The sequence below is a fragment of the Macrotis lagotis genome, chromosome 1 (genome assembly GCF_037893015.1).
Source record: "Macrotis lagotis isolate mMagLag1 chromosome 1, bilby.v1.9.chrom.fasta, whole genome shotgun sequence".
In the NCBI taxonomy this organism is placed as follows: domain Eukaryota; kingdom Metazoa; phylum Chordata; class Mammalia; order Peramelemorphia; family Peramelidae; genus Macrotis; species Macrotis lagotis.
This window is the reverse complement of record NC_133658.1, coordinates 395977138-396001859: the sequence shown is the minus strand read 5'-3', so window position 1 is coordinate 396001859 and position 24722 is coordinate 395977138. Positions and strand designations below refer to the sequence as shown.

The window sequence follows — 24722 nt, the reverse complement described above, 5'->3', positions numbered from 1 at the left end:
TGGCAAAAAAAAAAAGTCACCCATTATAGAGAATTATCTGAAAATGCCTGCCTTCCCCTCTTGCCCTCAACAGTAGTGTGAAAGGTCCTTGATTTTACTTTTATCTTGGTACTCTCAAGCACTTGGCATTTAATAGACACTTATTAAATGTTTGTAAAGTGAATGAATTTTCACCACAAATTCCCCCAATGCATTCATAAACCATTCTCATAAAAATTTTATAGAAATGAGAAAGTAGGCTTACAAATGTCTTCTTGGTTGCCTTTTTTTCTGATGATAAAATTATCTTTGATGTTTCTGTTCCTTTAGAATCTTTCTTTGGGAAATCTTGAAAATTATTCCCAGATTTCATTGAAATTATGTCACCTCACCTTTTAACAGAAATGATGATGTTGGTACAGAATGAGATTTGCATTTTTCAGATACAGTCAGCATTTTAATTTGTTTTGTTTGATGAGACTTATTAGTTGCAATGTAGGTCTCATATGGGGAGGGGAGAACAGAGGGAGATCAGAGTTTTACTTGAGTTATGTAAGAGAATCGATGGTTAATAATAGCCATGTCATAAAAAAGAAGAAAAAACAGAAAAGAGCTTCCAAAATGCATCAGAGAGCAAAAGGAAGTTCACAAGGGGACTTAGGCAAGCATAGCAATAATAGAACTATCTTGTTAAATTTCATTTGCAGTTCTCTTTTTCTTTGTGTGGAAATGTTCATATTGAGGTTTCAAAATTCATTTTTAAAACAGGAAAATTACAAATAAAATCAAATACAACTGTAATTTCCACTCTATATGTTTAATCAGGTATTCCTGTTTGTCACTTTATTTTCTTAACTATTATTTCTCTTATCTCAAATATCCCATCAGATACTAACATACTAGAGTCCAAATATGCTAATTCTAATGTCAGAAATGATGAGAATAAGTTGCTATGAAAACTCAAAGCAGACCTCTATTTCATAGTTTTTGTTGTCCTCTTTCTAGTTTATTCAGATGCCATCATATATTTACTTCTTCTGCTGCTGCTTCTTACCATTTATTAAGATGATAATAATTTTATCATCTTCTATCATAATGTTTTTCAAATTAGCTTTTGTTACATATTGGTGCTTTTCACGCTTTTCCACTTGACAAAGAAATCAAGCATATGCTCGCTGCATTAGTGTCAGAGATATTTTGATCTTTTGGTTGTGGTGATTGATTTACAAATTTTCCCTAAGTAAGGGCAATAATTAGAAACAGTATCTTTACTTTTATGCATTTATCATTTTTCAGAATCAACCACTTGATTCAGTAGACCATTTTGGAGCTGTAATAATTGCACAAATTTTCTTCTCATCTCCATTCTTTCTTTCAATTTGTTAATTTTTTGATCTTTGTTGAAATAATCTATTGATCTAACTATATGCCCACAGCTGATTCTGATCCCACACTGGCAAATAAATCTTCTAATCAAGACAATTTCATTAATATATTTCATATAATATGCTGGCATGATACTTTTGAATAATCTGTAAGCCTTGCCCTCTTTCCTTTCTCCTAAACCATATTTTCCAAAATATCCATTACCATCTTGCTTTTAATCTTCCTTCAATTTAAAGTTACCAAGTATCAAAATATATGTTGACTTATCTAGGGTAAGAATTATTACCATAGGGTCACTGAATTTGTTTATTTACTTTTTTAAAAAAAACTTTATTTCAGTATAATTGGGTTTTTTTGTAATCCTATAGCGTTTTTTTAATTTTATATATTTAAAAACATTCTGAGAGGAGGTCCATATGCTTTAGCCAAACCATTAAAGGATTTACAAACCCTTTGTCTACAAAAATGTCTAAGAAAACTTGTTGTACATGGCCTTATCAACTTAGTCATAGAATGTTTCTATTTCTTCATCCTTTATAACAGATATTAGTACATAAGTTATAATTACCTTCATGGTAAATCTCTTACCTATATTTATGAGCTCTACAAGGGAAAACAATAACACATCCCATGAAGTGATGTTTCCTGTTGCCCTCAGGCACAAGATGAAACCAACTCCAACAGCTCCTTTATTCAGTTCTCCAAGGATGATTTGTGAGCCAATCTTATATTTAACTGAAACTCCTGATTATATTTATAGTAATATCATTGATATCAGCATATCAATGATATTTGTTTACTGGATCGATGAATTTAATCTATATGTCTCCCTTGCAGATTGGATATAATTCATGTTTTTATTAACTTATTAGCTAGGTCAGACAGATAAGTGACAGTAGATTCGCTTCAAATACTTACTAACTTTGTGACCTTAGGCAAGTCATTTAACCCTGTTTGCCTCAGTTTTTCATCTGTAAAATGAGCTGGAGAAGGAAATGGCAAACCACTCCAGTATCTTACCTCAAATTAGGGTCACAGAGAGTTGAATACAGCTGAAACAACTCAACAACTACAAATCAACTAGGTCACTGAGAAACGATCTCTCACTTTGAGTACCAGTAGTTAAATTATTGTAGATAGGTGGATTAAAATCGCTCTGGGCCTTTTTCACCATTCCACCAACTTCACTTTGAAACTAAGTAAAACTGGTGGCACACAGGACTGAGAGCCATTTTGTATTTTTTGTCTGTTGCAATAGTCACCAAGCCAAAGAATTCTTCACCTAGGGACCAGCATACTGGTGAACATCTTTGTTCTTAGCTGTACTTGCTTAGCAGATATAGTTGCTCTCTATAACCTGCTGGAGTTGGAATAGTCTTTGAGAATCAAGAATCATCTCCATGCCATAATGAGAGATTGGATTTTAGAACTTTAAAATGTAAAGAATAGAAGGCAAAAGTTAAAATAGGCCTTAGAACAGAAAACATAAAACGTTAAGCTGGAAGGGAACTTAGAAAATGAAATTTGAATGTCACAAGGTGATTTGCCTAATGTTTACAAACAAGCATGTGAATGGTAGAGTAGAATCAAGTATGCTGATAAATGGTAGCATATCTTAAAACAATCACTGCTTTTGCTCTTTAAACTTGCAGTTTACAATATAATCTTGGCATGGGTACTGAAGTACTGGGATTGTGATGAAATTTTGTATTAGTCTTTGTATTTGTTATATCCTCTTAGATTTTGAAATTACATTCTCCCCCTCCCCACTATACTCACAGTTTAATTATTATTGATTAATGAGTTGAATATTAATAATATCTATTTAAAACAATGTGGTAAAATGGGGTGTGAGTTACTGTATTTTGACCAGTGTCCTTCAAGTCTTCCCCTACTGTGAATAAATTAACAGGGATTTCTTCAACAAAGGAGTTTTCAGTCTCTAAATGATTTCACTCTGGCTTTTAAAAGAGATTTCTCTAATTATATTTGTCAAGCAATTATGGAGAATCAAATGCTATTTTTCTGCACATTATTTACAAAAGAGTAATTGATGAAGCTGTACTTTGTCTCTGCCATGTGATTTGAGGGAGTAAGCAAGCTGCTTTTTCCATTTGATCTAGTTATCTTTTTTAGTTTACTGGACAAATGAAATTCTACCATGCTTTTTCCTAGGCCTTTATGAAACACTTTTCTTTCTCCTCTTTTGCCCTTTTCCCCTCACTTTGAAACTGCCTATTTCTGATACCTTATGACAGTACATCAGTGTGTCCTTTCTTTTTCCAGCGTCTTAGTGGACACCTGCCTGGTTTGTGGGGAATGAAGCAGATTCATTCACCTCTCTACACAAATCCTTGTGTGTTCTGTTTCAGGTCAGAAGTAGTCATTCATGGAGAGCAAAACTCATCGTGATTAATTTCTGTTTTAATCTCTTCTTTCTTGGAGCAAGAATGGAGGCTCCTTCTGAAAAGCCCAGTATATTTTCAGAAATTTAGATAGGGTCATATTCAGCAGAGAATGACAAATTCATCATTGATCCTTAAATTTCTTATGGAGGGCCATCCTGATGAGGGAGACTTAGAGTTGATAACATTTATATAGCTCTTCATGTTAGAAAAGATATGGAAGAAATGTGTTTCAGGCATCAACAGGACTAAGAAATTCATGTGTCTATGGCCCTTTATGGTATACAATAACTTAATCACTCTAAAGGTAAGTATGCTAATTTTACTGTGACCATTTTACAGATAAGGAAATTGAAACTCTAGAGGAATATACTAAGTGTAAAGAGCCAGACCTCTGCCTTCAAATTCAGGGTTCATTCCGCTGTAGTAGATGACATCCTTCCAACTCATGTTCATTTACCTCCCCGCTGGAATCAGCTAATATTTCTGTGTTGCCTGGTGACAGAGAGTACCCCCTAACCAATCAGCTGTCTTGCAAATTATTTCCCCTGAAACTTAAGAAACCTTCCCTCTCTCTTGCTGAAGTCAGGTCTCTGTTACAGTGGGGTTTTGCTTCTTTAGACCCTTGACAGATGGCCTTAATGTTCTCTAGATCTTCAGAGAGCAGTCTCCAACAACTAGGATTTCACCTTTGTGGCTTTGAGCTCCATTATATAGTCCCACTTTCTTTGTTTGCTTAATCCTAGAATTCCAACAGATTTCAGAGTCACTAAGCTAATTAACAAGTGTATAACCATCAGGCATTATGACAGTTCCGTGTTCACCGAGAAGACTAGAAACGCTGCCCATCAATCACCATAATGATGTGGAAAGTGAACAGAATTGGAACCAGAAGACCCAAAAGTTAGTCCCAGTGCTGCCATTGATTTACTATTATCTTAGGCAAGTCAATTAGCTGAGTGTTTTAGAATGTCAGAGCTGAAAGGGATATGAGAGCATAAGTAGAGATGCTGTTGGAGCACAAAAATGGAGACTAATAGAATGGCAGGAGACCCAAGTCCATAAAGCATAGGAGAGAATCCAACTGCCTGTGTTATAAGTGAAGGAACCAAACTGTAGAAAGAATAAGTGACTTATCCAACATCATGGAGTCAAACAGGATTGAACCATGACTAAAAAAGAAGGCTCCTGAGTCCTGGTCTTTTAAACTCCCTTCCTACACTGTACCTTCTCTCAAAGAAGACTTTCTTTATTGTGGTAAAAATCCTCCTTTCTCTCTCCTTGCACATTTTGTCACTTGTCTGGCTACTGCCTTTCTATTTTGATAATTATCAGTTGTCATCCTCAGTCTGATGACCCCATTAACCAGGAAGACCCTACCCTTGGCTGGAGAAAGCTTATTGAGAATTCTGGAAGCCAAAGGTCCATCTAATTGCTGTCCACTTCTGTTATGTCACATTTGCCCGAGTTAAGCTCCATCTATTACCTGGTTCCTCTTGGTTATCCAATTCTTCACAAACCACTGCCATCCCTGAACAAGTTTTGGACTCTTATCAATTGGACCATTTGCCCATTTATCCTGATGGTGAGTTGCCAAAGCTATATAGTTCATTGTGCTCCTAGAACAACATTTTTATATGATAAAATTTTATATGCAGTTAAAACCATAAAAACAACCTTATAATGGAAGTAAATTCAACTTTTTCCCCTTCTTTGTAAATCCATTTTTCTTTAATTCTTTAATCTTAATCTAATCTCAAAATTTCTTTTTTTTAAAATCCTATTTTCTCATCTGTAAAAAGAGAGGCAATAACACTCAAATCTACTTCAGGCATATTGAGAGGAAAGAGCTTTGGAACTATATAACACTATAGGAGTGTATACTGTTAACCTCTAAACTGTTTGTATATTTGGTTTCTACTTACTGTTCATGTCCATGTCAGCCAATATGGGTTATATAAGATTTAAAGACTGAGCCTCAACATACAAGAGGACCTGTGCATAGAGCTAGATGAGAAACAGAGTCAGTAAAGATAATATAGGAAGTTGATGGTCCAAATCAGTGAAGAAATCCAAGGAGAATGGAATACTTTGCCTTTAAAAATACCCAACAATGGGAGTTTAGAGCATAGACAAGTTGGTATAGACAAAAGAATTGGGTTAATGTAAGTGCTTCTTCCCCTGGATGGTACTAATGGAATGGATAGGAAGGGAGCATTCCAGTGGTAATCAGAGGCAGACTAGTGACTTACATTCCAAATCTGACCATTTGAAATGAGCTTCCCATTTCTCACCTACTATTCACAGGGAGACACAAACAGATGTCCTAGCTCTTCCAGGAAAGACAAAGATGAGACATCACTTTCTAGACTCAACCCCAAAGGGGAGTGTTATATAGAAACTCACCAGAACAGATGGTTGGTGGAAGATTTCAGAAGATGTAATCAGAGGGGTCTCTGGTTCACACCATAAGCCAGTCAGCACTTTTTTTAAGGTTTTTGAAAGGCAATGTGTGCCCAGGGTGACATAGCTAGGTAATTATTAAGTGTCTGAGGTCAGATTTGAACTCCTGACTCCAGGGCCAGTGCACTATCCACCACACCATCTAGCCACCCCCAACCAGTACTTCTTAATGATAACCTTATTTATGTGTAGAGAAATAATCTGCTAGGTTAGATCATCAAGGCTAGCCTAGAAGGTTGTTAATCATCTTTTAGGCTTTACAAGGAGGAAGTCCTTAGCCCATGAGAATCCTTACCAGCTTGATGTCTCTCCTCTTATCAATGCCTGTATATTCATGCTTTCTTTGTTGTAGCATATTTTGATAAGTTCCTCCTGGCTGTGCATTTTCTGGGGTCATAATAACTCCACTGTCTAGATGTTTTCTTCATGGTGAGATGGTGGGGAATGGGAGTGAAGTTGAAAAGTGGGAGGTAAAGTGACATATCACTAATGAATCTTTTAAATTATCCAAGACAGCAGGAGTCAGGGGAACTGATATAAAACCAGAAGCAATGGTCAACTGACATTTTTTCCCCAGACTCAGTTTGCTCTCTGACAGAACACCCCTTTATTGATTTGTATGATCTGACCCATTTTATTTCTTAAAGGGGTAAAGTTGCCAACTAGTGAGGTCAACAGACAGCCGTATACTACTACAAGAGTAATATAACCTTTTTTACTCAATTAAGTTTCTTCATCTAGGAAGCAAGTTATATTCTGTAGCCATCTGCAAACTGGAGTCCCCCCTTCCCCAATCCCTTGTAGTCCTTCATTAGGCTAAGACTCCACAGAGGTTGGAGGGAAGTTGATCCATGAAAGAAGATAAAAGAACAGGGTTACAGAACACTGGAAGTTAGGAGTAAATTGAAGTGGTTCATCAACAGTCTTTTCTCATCTCGGGACCCTTTTACTCAACTGTATTTCCTATTACAGCTCTTCTAACGCATCCTCCATCTTGGATGTAATTGGACATGGAAAAAATGCCTCTTAGTCTTAGGTATTCATTTGAAAGGTCTACGGTGAATTCTTCCAACCTGTTTTGAAAATTCTAAATTTATTCTCTCTTGAAAATGAACAGGACTTAGACTAGGGCAAGATACTTCTTATAGAGATCAGAAGTGAAGAACATATCTATCTGTCTGGGTTTGCCTTATTTGAGAGGGCCAAGCATTTCATCAGCCTAAGCCAGATGGCTAGACTCGATGCCAACTACTGCAAAAGGACCATCTGTATGGGAAAATACACTTCCCTCTCCCCCTTTCACACATGTCCTTTCCAGACCCTGCCATCCCGGGTGGCAGCACAGGTGTTGAGGAGAAGCCCAGCTGCAGAAGAGTTGCCTGGACTCTGTCACTAGCATCATCTCAAAGGCTAACTCTGGGAACTTTTCCTGAAGGGTTGAGTGAGTGTGTGGTTGTGTTCATTCTTGGATGCATGTGCCCCGGCAGCTGTCCAGCCATTTGGAGAGCTGCCTGCCAAGAACAAAGGAGGCATTCTGCTAATTGCTCTTCAAAAGGCAGTTGGGACAACTGCAGCTTCTGCAAAGGTGTTAACCCAGGGAAACATCTGAGGATTCATGAAGAACTTTCTTTCTGACCTTTCTGAGAAGGTAAGAGTCAGTTAGTATGAAAGCTGGGCCCAAAGCAGGGCAGAATCAGAGAGGACTCCAAAGAAGGATGCACCAAACAAAGCCTTCCTTTCCCCCTGATTCAACAACTAGTCATCATCAGCTGAAGCAAAAGTAGAGCACTTGCTTGTCCTGGAGCCAAAAACATCCTGGCTTTTTTCCTCTACGTTTTGTCTCTTAGAATCAATAAAAGTGGTTGTGCTCTAAGGGAAAAGAATGATGGAGTAGGAATCAGAAGGTCTGAGCTCCAACTCTAATATTTCCTATGCTGCTGCCCATGGACACGGCTCTTGACCTATTTAGTCATTAGTTTCATCATCTATAAAGTGAGGCAACAGACAGTTGCATGCTCACAGGTGCTATCTTAGTTTTTCTTTGTTATAAGGGAAAGGGCATGGATGAGGATGTATCAAAGAGCCAGGGTACCTCAGGAAATGATGTAGTGTAAACAGTAAAAGTCAACAGTAATACCTGTGAGTAAAAAAAAAAAATGGTTATTACAACATGCCTCTTAGAGTTCTGGGTCTAATATTCTGTATCAAGGTTCTTTTCAACTCTCATATTTGTGACTCTGTAGACCCATTGCTTATCTGTTGCTTGTCTGGATTTATCCCTATGGGATTTGAGGTCATACTCTTTAATTATTTCTTTGCCATTTTATTGTATATTGCTGATGCATATTATTACATCTTTTCCCCTTTCATTTGAGAAACTGATAATTACCTTTTTTTTTTAAGGTTTTTTCAAGGCAGTGGGGTTAAGTGGCTTGCCCAAGACCACACAGCTAGGTAATTATTAAGTGTCTCAGGCTGGACTTGAACTCAGGTACTCCTGACTCCAGGACCAATGCTGTATCCACTTTACCACCTAGCCATCCCCAATAATTGCCTTTTATAGACACAATTAGATTTGTGCTCTTAGACCACATTCCTGGCAGAAATCTGAGAGAGAGGTAAAACTTGGAGGATTAAGTTGGCAGAATAAGTCTCAGAACTCCTAGGGGATAGTGAGGTCTCTGTACCCCAGGAAAAGAATCAGTGGATAGATGGAATCACCCCCAGAAAATCAGGAAGCCAACAACAAGTGTTCACATATGAAAAGAAGATGACATCTTTATGTTATGTTTTTGTTCTCCCTTGGAGGCTTCCATTTCCAATCCGGTATGTTTGAGAACAAACACGATTGATGCTGATGCCAGCAACCCACACTCTTCTTTCTTGTTATCAGGAGCAAGGTAGCTTTCTTTGTGGGATGTGAATGGCTTGAGAATACAATGTCCTCATAACCTAGATTCTTTGTGGACATGAAATGTTACCCATCCTTTAGGCTTAGTCCAGGACATGTCCTGGAGCCACTCTTGACATTTGGCAAAATATTTCTTCACCCTGCCTCAGTTTCATCCACAAAAAGGGGAGAATAAGAAAATAGTTGTAGAAGTACTTTGCTAACTACTGTACATATGAATGGTGATGTTATTATTGGACATCATTTAAGAGGTGCCAAGTCAGTACAAGTAATAGAGAAGTTTAAGCATGTAAAATTTTATTGATAAAGAGGATCAAATGAGGTGATCTCTAATGTCCCTTCTAGCTTTAGCAGTCTGTCTATTCTCTTAAGTGTCCATCCCTGTCCCTGCCTCTCCACTTACCCTTGGATAAGTTATTTTTTTACCATTTGTGCCCTCTTCTTTCTATAAATTAGAACTAGCAGTTAAGTATCAGTAATAAAATCTTCATATCAGTCACTGTGGTTGGAAGAAATTTTATAAAAGACTATCCAGGGGGCAGCTAGGTGGCACAGTGGATAGAGCACCGGCCCTGGAGTCAAGAGGACCTGAGTTCAAATTCAGACTTAAACACTTCATGTGTCACCTTTAGCAAGTCACTTAACCCCATTGCCTTGAAAAACTAAAAAAAAAATTCAACAACAACCAAAAAAACCATAAAAGACTATCCAGCACATTTACCTGGAAAGAGAATAGACTGAGCAGCTAGCAGAGAGACAACAAAGTGTCTCTCTTACTTTTTTAAAGTGTCCTGCTGTGTGGGTTGGGCATCTGGAATGTTTCTGGAACTACAAGGATAAGACTTTTTATTCATTGAGGTCTGGATTGGTTTTAACCTGCACCCCTGTAGAAAGCACTCATTCATGATACATCCACTGAAATAATCGTACTGTTATTATTAGCATTTTATAATTATCTTTTTGGCCAGAAATTATTTGAATATAATGTTTGGAAGGAAGGTACTAAGTAACTGCATGCTGGGGAGGTAGGAAAAGGGGTTCATTTAGTTGTTTTGCATTCTGGGGAGGTAGGAAAAGGGGTTCATTTAGTTGTTTTCCAAAGGAGAAGTGCCTTCATGTGAACCTCGGGAAAGAGGTTGGCTTCCTCTAAGGGCCTCTGTTCACACATCAGTAAAATGAAGGGTTTGGATCAGGTGATCCCTAAGCTTTCTTTCAACTCTTAAGTGTTTTTCTATGCTGAAAGATAATTTAATAGTAACCACATTATGATTACTTCATGGACTACCATGTTTTCACAAAACTTGATAAGAAGTCCTTCACTTTAGACAAATTTAGCTGAAAAGTATCCTTAAGGGAAATTGAAACTGGATTTTTTTTTTCAAGAATTAAATGTGATTTCCAATTCCAGCCTTTCTCCCCAATCTGATTAGTGATATTCCGTTTTCTCACTCTTGATTTAATTCTTCTAATAGATGAGGGGATTGGAACAGATAGATGATCTATAAGGTCCTGACAGTCTTATGTTCTAAACCTCCCTCTAGTACTGACATTCAATACTTCTAAGAAGATTCAAAAGTTTCCTCCATCACTCAGCAGAAATGTCATTGGCATAAGAATTTGATTAATTTATGAGGAGCCATCACCGTTGCTGACTTTGCTGATCTCTTGGGTCTAAATGGGGCCGAGTTACCAACTGATTCACTCCAGTGAAAGGCACTCATAGACACAGCGAAGAAACTAAATTCAGCTGAAGTAGGATGATCCTATGAGTGCCTTATGGCCTGGAAGTGAAAGAATATGAAGGGATTTGGCTATGAGATCTACTATGGTTGTTTTCATGAAAAGAATAAAAAAAAATGACCCTGGGCTTACATCTGCCTCGACTATATAACCTTGACTAATATTTGTTTCCCTGACAAAGTAGTTAGCATTCTGGATGCCAAGCACTTATGAATTGCCTTCTCTGTGGAAGAAGTTGTTGAGTAAGATCATTGTACAGAGAACTGCAGCTATTCAACTTAGCTGTTGAATACAACCTTCAGAATCCTTTCAGGATCCCAGTATTTCTAAATATACATACAGTAAAGCAAAAACAGCATTCCAGGTCCAGGTTACTGAGATCATCAAGAATGCTTATTACCAGAGAAATCCCCCTAAAAGAGAAGAAAATCTTGTTTTAGCTTTGCTGCTAAATAACTGTGTGACCTTGGTGAAGTTTCTCTTCACTGACAAGATTAGACTAGTTGATTTCTGAGGTTCTCACCAATTCTAACACTATGTTCCAAAGTAGGGGATTTCAGCCTGAGGGCTTTAACTTTTTTGTAAAGAGTCTGCAAATTAATATGCAAGTCCATAAATAATTCAATAATCTTTCTGAAGCTTGAAGTGATTTGTCTCACATGTGTTCTAAAAGGAGTACTTTTCCCCCAATATGTATAGATGCTAAAGTGGTTATTGAAAATCAGATACATTAAAAGAGTTACTGAATGTTTAGTAGCTTTATATGCATTTTCTCAATGGATATTAATAGAACAACTATCCTGAAATTTGTTGCAAAAGGATCTTCCTGCTCAAAAAGATTGGGAACCATTATTTAAAGTCCCCTTTCAGTTCTGACATTACTTGTCCTAATGTACCTTCTAGCTCTCATCATTTATTACAGTAACGGATGGTAATGATGGTGGTTTTTCCTATGCTGCTTCATAACAACTAAAAGATTTTATATCTATGATTGCCTTGATCTTCTCAGAAATCTTGTTCAGTTATTCCCATTTTACAGATGTAGAAAGTAGAGGCTAGAAAAGTAAAGAGACTTTTCTAAGATTAGAAAGATATTAAGTAGCTCAGGCAGAATTAGACCCCAGTCCCCCAAAAAGAAACAGAATCAAAAATGGAAGAGAACTTTTCATAATTAACCAACAAACTGCTCAATGAAGCAAATCACCTTTCACAATCTTTTAAACATAGTAAATGTTTAATACATATTTGTCAAACAATAGAGTAGACTTGTAATTCTTGTCAACCCTTTAGAAGTGCTTTGGACTTGTTTGGCTAATGTTAATTTAATAAACTGGAAACTTAATTTTAATGGCCCATAAGAGACTTTCTGTACCCTAGTTTTACAAAAGTGACTGGCTCTCCCTACTTTTCCTCCATGAAATCACAGGGCACAACAATAAATTATAGCAGCATCTACTGGATAAACGCATTATGTCTATATGAATCACTTGAGTAAAAGAAAAGTTATTGTTAGAGGCTCCAGATCAATTCTCCTTCTTTGAAAATAAAACTTGGCTTGACCTTGACAATAATCTAACAATAAAAAGTAATCATCCTGAGGCCAATATTCTTCTGACTTTGTTCATTCTCCCTTTCCCTCCCAAGCCTACTCTCCAACCTGATCAGACTGTACTTGCATTTCTCCAGGCTGAAATGCATTGATCAGGAATAAGTGATGCCACTTATTTTCTCTATGAAGGACAAATCCCTTTACTTCCCTAGTATTGGTTTAGATTTCCTCTAAGGTCTCTTCTTTAGCTGTAAACCTAAAATTCTACATTCTCACATTTTCCTTTCTCTCATCTCAATTCCTTTACCCTGAAGGTCCCACCACCCCATCCTACCCCTCCCCCCCTTTACCTGGAAGTCTCACCTTCATCTCCTGACCTTCCTTGTTACTCATCCTTCATTCTAAAGAGGACCAAAAACATCAGGAGAAGGATGCCTTGACTTGCACACCAATTGGATTTAAGTGAGCCAGGGCTATAAAAAGTCAGCAGCCTCACTTTCTGCTCCAGTGGCAAGACACAGATCAGGACAACTTAGCATAATTACGACCTTCTATGGGAAACCAGTGGCAGGGGAAGGGGCAACTCCTAATACCTTTCTCCCCTAGGTTCTTTTGTATTTGATTGCATGTGTTTATGTGTACTTGCATGTTAGTTAACTCTCCATTAGAATAAGAGCTTCATAGTGGCAGAAAGTTTTAGTTTTGTCTTTGTCTTAGCACAGTGTCTGACCCCGAGGAAGTTTAATAAATGCTTGTTGATTTAATTTGTTGAATCAAAGTCAAGATGACTAGAATATAATTTGCAACCTTTTTAAAAGTCACAATATTAGTTTTCTTCCATCCTGCCTCATTTCAACCATTTACGAAGATTCTTCAAAGATCATTGAAAACTGCTCAGCAGTCATATTTGCCAATTCTTTCAGCACCTTGGGATGTAGTTCATTCAAGCCTGTGACCCATTGAAGGCAATTGGGTTCTTAGCTTGGATTTAAACTCCCTAATAATCTTTTTTGTTCTGTCCTTTCCAATCCAAGAACCACTTTCCTTAGCAAGGAAAATGGGAGCAAAATAAAAATTAAGTAGTTCTGACTTCTCATGCATTTTCATCAACCTGAATAGATCTTTGTCCTCTTTTCTAATATGTTAATATTTCAATGGATCCTCAATGTAATCATTGCTGGTATTTCCCCCAGTTGTGCAGAAAGGCAATCTATTGATTTATCAATCAATCAGCAAACATTTATTAAGCCATCTACACTTTTTCATCCTGTGCTTCTCTTACCTGTATCCTCCCCAAAATTGACTGCTCCAAACAAGGCACTGGGAGCCTTCTTCTAAGCCATTTAACATGCTCTGGTTATTAATGGGACACTTGAGTTTTCTATGTCATCCCTTTACTACATAACCAGAATACCTCCTTTTCTAGTTGTCATTTCCTAAATTAAATCCTTTATGCCATTTCTTGCTACAGTCTATTTATGTCCACTATATGATTTTCCATTGCCTTTTGGGTTACCCACAGATTTGATTCTTCAGAGATTGTCCTATGATTGGTAGCCTTGCAATATCATCAGAAGGATAATGGTGCTAAAAACATAGGTTTGTGTTTCAGAGCTCTAAAGATTGCTGAAAATACTGTAGAATTTCCCAAATACAAGCCAACTCATTCTCTCCCTCCTTTTAAATTCTAAACCAAACTCATTCTCCAACTGCAGTATCTATCCTAAATATACATTCTAAAGGTTTAACCTAAAGATCTATCCATCCAACAGTCTATCATGGGGTAGACAATGGCTTCCTTCATCCACTCATTTTTGCCTATTCAGGTTATTAGGCTAAACTCTTTTAAAATGGTTCAGAATCTAAGGAAGTTATGTAGTATTTTGGAGTTTGAGGCAATAAACAAAATGTCAACCAGAAAAAAGGAGCATCTGAGGTGGGGAGGAAGCAGGGGAGAGGGGGGAACTTCAGCCACATTTCATTTTCATCTCTGCACTAGATAGCCTTCATGATAGTGAAAAACACCTTTAGCAAGCATATATCTCTGTTTTATACCTCACTCAATCTTGATTTTCTTAGGTACATTGAACAAAATTATCATCATCATTGCTGTATCAAAGAATTTCTTATGAACATATATGCCTGGAAGATACTTGAAGGGGTGGGGGGTGGGGAGCAGAGTACTTGAGAGCTACATTTTATTCCACTGAATCAAATACCTTTTAAAATTATGAACAAGCAGGATCCTGTATATCTCTACCTTTAATCAGTTGTTTATTATGAAGTTTTGTTTTGCTTTAGAAAATATTTTTTTTTATTTTTTTAGGTTTTTGCAAGGCAATGGGGTTAAGCGGCTTGCCAAAGGCCATACAGCTAGGTAATTAAGTGTCTGAGGTCGGATTTGAACTCAAGTACTCCTGACTCCAGGGCCCGTAGGAGATCTCTTCCAAGCAGTGCTTTACTATGGCTCTCTGAATGTTGCTGTCTGAATTTCAACATAAAAATCTAAGCCAGTGTGTTTCTGTAGGAAAACTTCTAGACTTTTAAGCTACACCAAGCTCCAAGAAGGTTTAAAAAAATAAATTGGGAATTGGGAATCTCATCCAGGATTCATATTTTCTATCTCTACTTCCTTCCCTTCTTTCCCCTCCTTCTTTTCTCCTTCATAGGTGTGGATGTGTGGAGGCCGAATGGAAGACATTCCTTGTTCCCGAGTGGGTCACATCTATAGAAAATATATTCCCTACAAGATCCCCACAGGAGTCAGCCTGGCCCGGGTAAGATGTTGTCTTTGCCGGGAGTAGCCAGGGGTGGGGAAAGTGGGGGAGTAAATCTCCTCTGAATTTTATTTCTTATTCTGAACTTAACAAAAATAAAGTGAGCATTTCTATATCCATTAACAGAAAAGATGTACTTGAAATCATGAGTTTCTATTTTGTAGAACCTACTTCTAGAATAGAAATTCCCTCAGACCTGAGCTCATCAACCCAAACTTGGTCCAGATGGAGATGGCCACAACTCACTCCAAGATTTTCTTCAGATCTTAATCTCCCTACAGATGCTCATATCAATTGGACCAACTTTGACTTCAGAACTTGAATCCAAAGGGAACTCAACAGACTAAACTATAGGGCAAAAATCTATTAAGATGACATTTCATAGAGGCCAGAGTAAAGCCCTGCAGGTGACTTCAAAGAAACAGTTTCACAAGTACAATTTTAAAAAGGCAGGACTGGGCAACAATTTGTATGAAAAAAATCTGGGGATTTTATAGACTGCCAATTCAGGAGGAGTCAGCATTTTGTGATATGGTAGTGAAAAAAAGATGATGGAGTCTGAGCTTCTATTCAGAGCAGCAACTGATCCAGATCCTGGGGAATAATAGACTCTATCCTGGCCAGAGCGTATCTTGAACCATGGATTCTAGAAAGCTAAAGGGAGGCCAGTGGAGCATGCTAAGGGGAAAGGAATATAGAAGAGAGAAAAAAAGGGACATAATGGCTATCTTCAAGTATTTGAAATTCTAACATGGAAGAAAGAAGGGAAGAGCCCTGGGGTCAAAAGACTTAAGTCATTGCTGGTTCCTCTCCTTTAAAATGGATCTAATACCTGCACTACCAGATTGCCAAGGGAAGAGCTTTATAAAGAACTATGGAAATGCAAATACCTGCTTCCTTTACCCAAAGGAAAAGCCCCAGGAAACCTTCCCTGGATGCCATTCCTAAAGATCAACTGCCATCTCCTGTTGACTGAGCTCGATACAGTGAGGTTTCACTGTACCTGGCCAAGACAAAAATGAGATGTTGGGGTCTAGTATAACTCTTTCTCTACCAGGCAGAAGGTAAAATCCTAGGGTTCCTAGAGTGAGGGCCTCCCGCCCTCATCTAGCTCACCACTATGGAGATTGTCTGGTCAAGTTTAGTTAGGTGCTGTCTCCCCAAAACCAATCCAATAGAAACACTTTAGCACCCTCTAGTGACATAAAATCATAGTGATCAAACCAACCCCCGAAGAAATCAGTTTGATTCGTTCACCAGCCAAAGCCAAATGAAATTTTAGAGTAGAATACCTAATTCACAATGGGCCTGAAGAGGCCATTTAGTCCTTCCCTGTTTTTTATCAGGTAGCACACCTTTTGAGAACATTGCAATTCAGGTTCTGGACATACCAAGAGAATTACAACACAGGTCTTTTCCACAGGAAGGCAGATTTCTACTTATAAGGGAAAACTTGTCAATGAACAGAACTGTTCACAAGTGAAATGAGCTTCCCCAGAAGAGAATGGGTTCATCATTTCTAAAGGTCTTTAAATACAGACCGGATGACCACTTCCCAGCGATATATTCCAAGAGATTCCTGATGAACTACAGGTTGGACCAACTGCCTCCCAATATTCCTTCCATCAGGACATCTAAGATTCTAAAAATGAGGGCAAAGTCCAAACATATGGCCCTCAGAATAAATCTGAGAAGTGAAAGATCATTTCCGCCTAAAGAAAAAAGGGATCTTTCATGGAAGAAGTAGATTGAGAAGAAAAGCAAGAACGAAGAATAACAATATAGGGACCATCCATTCCAAGCAGATAAAACCTTATTTTTAAAGGAGATCCTATAACCTCTGCCAGTTACTTGTTTAACAATACTTACTTAGGATATTAGTACTGGAAGAGGTCTCAGAATATAGACTTGCCAGATCTGAGGTTCAGATATTAGAAGTTGTAGTCCAACTCTTCCTTAAACAGGAAATCCCTATAGAATAGATCTGATAGATGGTTATCCAGCCTCAAACTAAAGATCACTACCAATAGGGTATCCACTACCTTTTCTGGGAGCCCATTCCAATTTGGGACAGCTCTAGAATTTAGCTTGTTTTTCTTTACATTGAGATCTATATTCCCTTCATTTCCATCTACTGTTCCTAGTGGTCTCTAGGATCACCAGGAATAAGTCTAATCTCTCTTCCAAATGATATCCAAGGCTCCCATGATTTCTTTAGGCCAGTTTCCCCCTTGTTTTAATCTACCCTGGACTAGTATATTCCATTCAAGTTTAGGTTTTAGTTGTGTTCAGTGTGTTAAGACTTGCAAAACCATATGGATCCCAGGAAGCTGACTCTTCCTGTTGACTTATTGGTGGGATCTTAGTTATGCTTGCTCAATTGTTAGAAGCCTAAAATTTCTAAAATGTTCATTCTAATCAGGAAAACATATAGGTTATGTTTTCCTGGACATGTGTCAGAATTTTCTGAGTGGTTCTTAAGTTTTAAAACACCAAGAATATGGGAGAATGGAATCCCACTTTAGTAGGAGGTGGATCAATAAAAAAAGAAAGAAATGGAGATAGTTCTTTGCACATAGTAACCACCAATCAGATATTCAATGAACTGCTAAATTCAATTGTCTTGAGTTCTAGTAGCAGTTCTGCCTCTAAAGAACATTGTGATTTTTGGACAATTCACTTTATTTTTTTTAATTTTTAATATTTTATTTATTCCAACTATATGCAACAATAGTTTTCAGCAGTCTTTTTTTTTAAGATTTTTGCAAGGCAATGGGCTTGCCCAGGGCCACACAGCTAGGTAATTATTAAGTGTTTGAGGCTGGATTTGAACTCAGGTACTCCTGAGTCCAGGGCTGGTGCTCCATCCACTGTGCCACCTAGCCGCCCTGTAGCAGTCTTTTTAAATAAGGTTTTGAGTTCTACATTTTTCTCTCTCCCTCTCTTCCCTTCCTTTTCCCCCTGAAAATCACTTTAGCTTTAAGAGATTCCCTTTTCTCTATTAAATTAGGAAATGAGGTGGTCTCAAGTGCCTTGATATCCTAAACTGTATATTTTAAGGTCCTACTTAAATATAAGTTGCTATGATTCTGATTTTGTTCTATTTGTCCTTGATGTCCCCAGACTCCCAGTTCTGAAATCCTTTCTGGTACCTCAGTTAACTCTCCTTTCTTCTCCCCCTAACTTCCTCCTGTTATTCCTTCCCCCTTCTCTCTCTCCTTCTCCCACCTCTCTGTCTCTCTTATAATCTGCTTTAGATGCTCAGTGCCTTCCTTTTTATATGCTATTGTAAATTGCCTTGTTTCATTTTTCCTTCACACTAACTAAAACTGTTGGGAAGTTTGTTTCAGAGATCATAGCCATAGATAAAAGGATAATGGTCCAAAAAGGAAGTAGAATAATATGGGAAAGAATACTATAAGGCCTTCCCAGTACCCCTGAAGTAACTACACTGAAGTAGTTGGATAGTAATAAGAGGTTCATCACTCCTACAGCACCCTATTTCCTCACAACAACCATAGAAATAGGTAGTTCAAGTATTATCCATTTCACAGATAGTCAGAGGCTTAGAAAGTCAGAGATTGCTACAAGATCAAACAGCTGTTACTGGGATAGAAGCTCAGATCTTCCCACTGAGGCCAGTGCTTTTTCTGTGCTGCTTCTCAGTATCAGATTGATTCTTGAGATCTCCCCAGGAATTCTGCAAAATGAGTATGTCTGCATGGGCCATTTCCATCACTTTCATTCACCAAGAGCCTAACATCCTCTTCCTTCTATCTCTCTTCTCCAGAATCTAAAACGAGTAGCAGAGGTGTGGATGGATGAATATGCGGAATACATTTACCAACGCCTTCCAGAGTACCGCCATCTCTCCACAGGGGATGTCACTGCCCAAAAGGATCTCCGAAACCGCCTAAACTGCAAAAGCTTCAAGTGGTTCATGACTGAAATTGCCTGGGATCTACCTAGGTTTTATCCTCCAGTGGAGCCCCCAGCAGCAGCCTGGGGAGAGGTGGGTTTTGAGGAGTGAAGGAGAAAGAAGAGAGTATTTCTTTCATTTCTTATTTCATTAAAGCAGAGCTCAAAACTAGAAGGAAAGATTCTTCCCTCCTGCTCCATCCCTACTACTTATGTACCTATTTTACAGATAAGGCCTCTGAGACCCAATAAGTGGTGACAAGATCTAACAAACAGGCAGTAAAGAAGTTGTCAAAAGGGGGAGCCAATCTGCCTAATTTAATCTGGCTATATAATTTAGATTCACATGCTCTAGGTGAAGCCATATGACCTAGAGCCACTCACCTTTTATGGGCTTCTTTTTGTCCTGTCTATAAAAAGGCACTATTACTAAGTGCTCTTTTCTTTCCTCCTAAGAATTTTCCAGGAAGAAAACAAGATGATTAAATGATGTGTGTATAAATATTATAGAAATGAGTACAATGGTAAGCTTCTTGAAGGCAGGGGCTTTGTCTTATACTTTTCCATATCTTAAATCAATACTGGATGATAGGTAGGCTTTAAGTAAATAAATAAAATCATTAGACTTTAGATCTAGAGAGGTCCTAAGAACATAGTATATTTATTCCTTCCATATAATAAATTATTTCTTATTTTATTTGGAATAAATTCATAAAATATTTTGACTCCCTGTATACCACAGAAGAAGTCTGAATTTTTTTCTTTTTCATACATATATATATATATATATATATATATATATAGTGAAGAAAAGGAGCTTAAAGGCTTAAAGATAATTTATTTCCCTCTGGGTGATTTTATCACTACTGACCCCTTTATCTTGAAAAAGGAGAACACTGAGGCTAAGAGAGGTTGTAACCAGTCCAAGGCCTACATTAGCCTAGGAGCTAATACCCAAACTCAGATGTCCTCTGCTTTCTATTGTAACATGATACTTCAGGGCAGGGGTACTTAACTTTTTTTGTGTCATGAACCTCTTTGGTTCATGGTGAAATTTATGAAACCTTTCTCAGAATAATGGAGATGTGTTACATTTCATAGTTGAAGGAAATGCTAAATTTCTGTTAGGGGAAATGAAGATATGATTTTTTTCCCCATTCATGTTCCCTTGAATTTTATCCACAGACTTCAGATTAAAAGCCCCTGCCTTAGGGAATGGGAGAACAAAGAGATGATTCCTTAGACTCTCTCCTTTCCCTCAGTAGAGCTGTCAGTTCAATGACTAAGTAGTTTCTTTGACCCTGGTTTAACTAAGTTTTCCTTTAATGAGAGGTGGAGAACTGTGCCCTAAGGTAAATTTAAACCACTGATGGTCCCCCTTATCCCTACTTGTCCTTGAGTTTCCTGTCATCATGGTCCATTTTTTCTGAAAAGCTTAAACTAGTCTTTTGACCCTTGAACACCATATATTTACAGAGCTCTCTTTGCCATTTCAGATCCGCAATTTAGGCACCCAACTGTGTATAGGCACAAAACATGGTGCCCTGGGCTCTCCTCTGAGATTAGAAAGCTGTGTCAAAGGCCGAGCAGAGGCAGCATGGAATAATGTTCAGGTAACCCTCCCTTAGTGGTGACCTCAGACATCTAGGCAATTCCCCAGTAGACTGTGGCATTCTTCTTCTTCAGTCCTGTAGTGCCAGAGGCCCAAGTGACCATTCCAGTTCCCTCTAAATCACAACTGAAGGAGTGGGAGTGAATGGGAGGGTCCAGAAAGAGGTAACAGAAGAACCTGAATGTATTAAAACTACTAAACATGAGCACAGAAGAACTCAGGACAGGTCTGTGAGGCAGCAGCTCCTCAGACAGAAAACGGATTGTATTCCCACTTCAGTGGTGCTAGAAAGAGACTCAAACAATACATGTTTTGATCTATACAAAATATTAAATATCCTAAAAAAAGCAGCTTTAGTACAACTGCAAAGACAAAAAATTAAAAGTCTGAAAAAAAGTATCCCTAGCACAAGCTGTCAGTAGAGGAATAAACCCAGGTCAATTCACAAATGGAATGATATTTGAATCATGGAATCTTAGGCCTTGAAAGTGACCTTAGAAAATAATACGTAGAATATTCAAACTGAAAGTACTTTTAGAGCAAAGAATGAGAGAGCTATGAGATAGCTTATATATTTTCTAGTTCAACCCCTTAATCATATGGATGAAAATTAGCTTCAGAAAAGGGAAGTGACTGGTCAACATGATGAAGGAACCATAAATGCAACCCTGGAAGACAAAAGAAGACACCAAAGACTTGAACTGTACATCACAATAATCATATTAATACTACAATATATTTGATTAGACCAAACCAACCAACACATCATCTACACTAGGCAGCATATGCAGCATTGTAATTCCATGGGCCCCCGCTTTTCTTTTGAAAGGTGGAGAAGGTTTTATCATCTGATCTCCAGGACTAAGATAGGTCATTATATTCACCTGAGATCATTCCCTGTCTTTAAGTGCTATTTTTATTTATATTATTGGAGTCATTGGTTCTTCTCAATTGTTTTATCCTATATCAGTTTATAAGTCTTCCCATATTTCTCTGAACTCTTCATGGTTATCATTTTAATAGGGCAATAATATTCCATTACATTCATATGCCACAGTTTGTTCTACCAGGTGATGAGTATCCACTTAGTTTCTAGCTTTTTGCCACAGTTAATTTTAAAGAAGCCTCTAGTTTCCTGCCAGCATCTTCAGTATATTGTCCTTTGTGTTCCATAGCTCTCAGCAAATCACCTGCCAAAAAAGGTGTTGCTCTTTTTAAAAAATTAACTGTACACAGTAGTTTCACAGTTTCATATACAATCTTCTTTTTCCTGTTCTTTGCATATTGTTAGCTCATATTTAAGTTATAATAAAAGAAAAAGTTGATTTGTAAGAATTATCTATATTTGAAAAAAATAAGTTTGTTACTATGCCCTATAAAGAAGCCTAGTCCTAACCCCCACAACAGGGACTTGGAATCCAAGTGGCATCATAGGGCTTTTCGATGTTCTTTCTCCTTTTCTTATTATAATGAAAGGTTATGGCTATGTGTCCACAGGTGTTTACCTTCAGTTGGAGAGAAGATATCCGTCCTGGAGACCCCCAGCACACCAAGAAATTTTGTTTTGATACTATCTCCCATAGCAGTCCTGTCACACTCTATGATTGTCATGGCATGAGAGGGAACCAACTATGGAAATATGGAAATGTAAGAGTGGCAGCTACATGATTACCAGTCATCCTTCCCTTAGGGCCAACATAAGTTGCATTGAATTCTCGTGTTATGTAAGGAACTAGAATAAGGTTTCTATACAAATCTCATCATCTTTAACAATAATAAATCAAATTAATGCAGGACTTTATGGTTATAAGTACATTATGATAGAAGACACATTTATTGAGTGCCTACTCGGTGCACCCAAAGTAGAGTACAATACTAAGCCCTGGGGACATCCCTGCCCTTTTGAAGTTTGCAATCTAGCATGTGGATAAGACATAAGTGTAGATAATTGGAATAAGTAACCTCATATGCTATGTGTTGAAAAAATAAAGCACAATGTGAGATCTAAGGACAAAGGTCACTCCTAGCATCAATGCTAGTTGCCATCCAAAAAGGATGGCAAAATATTTCCCATGTGGTTGTTTGTGCCTCACAATATCCTTATGGGGTAGGTGGTACAGGTTTACTGGGTCCCCATTTTACAAATAAGGATATGGGAGAGTGAGGGAAACAGAAAAACAGAAGGACCTACACAAGCTTATAGAGCTGGTAAGTGACCTGGCTGGTCCTCATGCCAAGCTTCCAATCCATCTAGTGCACTGAACATTAACCATCAGAGTACAAATCCAGAGCAGTTGCCACAAGACATTGCCCTTGAGGATGATTTCTCAGAGTATATTGGGTGAAGTCCATCCGTATCAGCAGAAGGAACAAGAAATAGTGTTAAAAGCAATAAATTTGAAATGAACAGGCTTGAGTTCAAATCACATCACTTCCCTTCTTGAGCTTCAAAATGGGAATAATAACCCTGGTTTTCCAGTACTTTAGAAAGTGTGAAATACTTAGCAATGTCAATGAACATTATTTATGCTGGCCTTGTCATTGTTTAATCACAGTAACACTTAACTATGAGTAGAAACCCCAAGAAGATATTAGTTAACCATGCAATTTAATGTCTGAGTAAATTTTTAAAGAGATTGGGGGGCAGCTAGGTGGCAGGTACAGTGGACAAAGTACCAGCCCTGGAGCCAGGAGGACCTGAATTCAAATCCAACCTCAGATACTTAATAATTACCTAGCTGTGTGACCTTGCACAAGTCACTTAACCCCATTGCCTTGCCCCCCCCAAAAAAAAACCAGATTAGGGGACAGGTAAGGAATTTCCATCATAAGAAACTAGGGTCTTCAGTTGAAGGATTAGCTGTCCAGTGAAACACATATGTTTCCTTGGAACATCAGAGGGTTTTTAATCTAACATTCTTTGAATCACTGGATGATTTTGAACTTATCAGATCTATTAGACACATTCCTTATCAGACCTAATCTTTCCAGGAGCTCTCTGAGGATCATGAGGGGCAGAATGTATTGTCCCAATGTTGGATTAAAAAAGGTTGTCTCATTAAATTGAGACAGGGTTTTATAAGTTGATTGCAGAACTGGGACCAGAACCTCAGGTCTTCTGACTCCTATTTCAGTGTTTTTTTTCCTACACTAAAATGACTTAGGCTAGGCAGGCATACTTCGAGTTTGAAAACTGGTCTTTCAGAGGCGGTGGACTATTCATCACGTCTCCCCTTGCCCCTTGTCCTCTGTAAAGCAAATTCTGACTTATAATCTCTCTGTTTTCTAGGACAAGACTCTATATCATCCTGTCAGTGGTAGCTGTATGGACTGTACTGAGAGTGATCACAGGGTCTTCATGAATACCTGCAACCCATCATCTCCCACACAGCAATGGATATTTCAATTCACAAACTCAACTGTCCTAGAAAAGTTCAACAGGAACTCTGACCTATAAGCATAGCAAATAGCTGTGTGTGCCTATGTATTTGTGTATGTGTATGTATGCATATATGTATATATGCATACATATATGCCCACACACTCCCTTAAACATACATGCACATATTACAATTATTTTTTTTAAACTGGTGAAGGAAAGAGATTTTTTTAAAGGAATAATTTTTTTAAAAAAAAATAAAAGTCACAGGTAATATCTCCAGGGGGAGGGGTGACATGATCTAAAGGACATTTTTAATTTTTACAGTGCTGCAGCATCATTCCCTCAATACCTTTCCCTATTGGGAAGATTGAGGATATTCATGGACTCTTATCAGAACTGCTTTTCCCTCTGAATTGGGCCTAAAACCTGGAACAATAGGCCTGGCTAGCTCCAGTGATTCTCCCCTAGAGAATGCAGCTGATTTGGGAGGGAAGTTGGAAAGATGCCCCTGTGGGGTATCGAAGTTTTCCCAAATGATTCCCTCAGCCTATCTGAGATTTTAGGACCTCATATCATTTCTATTTAACACCCCCCCCCCAG

At 38.0% G+C, this 24722-nt stretch overlaps 1 protein-coding gene across 2 annotated transcripts in view; it reads left to right on the top strand.

Moving 5' to 3' along the window:
- The window catches only part of GALNT10 (polypeptide N-acetylgalactosaminyltransferase 10), a 167674-nt gene extending 143347 nt beyond the window's left edge, over positions 1-24327 (top strand). For both annotated transcript variants that reach the window (XM_074212552.1, XM_074212553.1), the window contains exons 8-12: positions 15103-15210; positions 19001-19222; positions 20625-20741; positions 22238-22387; positions 24030-24327. In XM_074212552.1, coding sequence (XP_074068653.1) covers positions 15103-15210; positions 19001-19222; positions 20625-20741; positions 22238-22387; positions 24030-24197 — 765 coding nt within the window. In that variant the 3' untranslated portion in view covers positions 24198-24327. The remainder of the gene's footprint in view (positions 1-15102; positions 15211-19000; positions 19223-20624; positions 20742-22237; positions 22388-24029) is intronic.
- Positions 24328-24722: the final 395 nt, after the last annotated feature.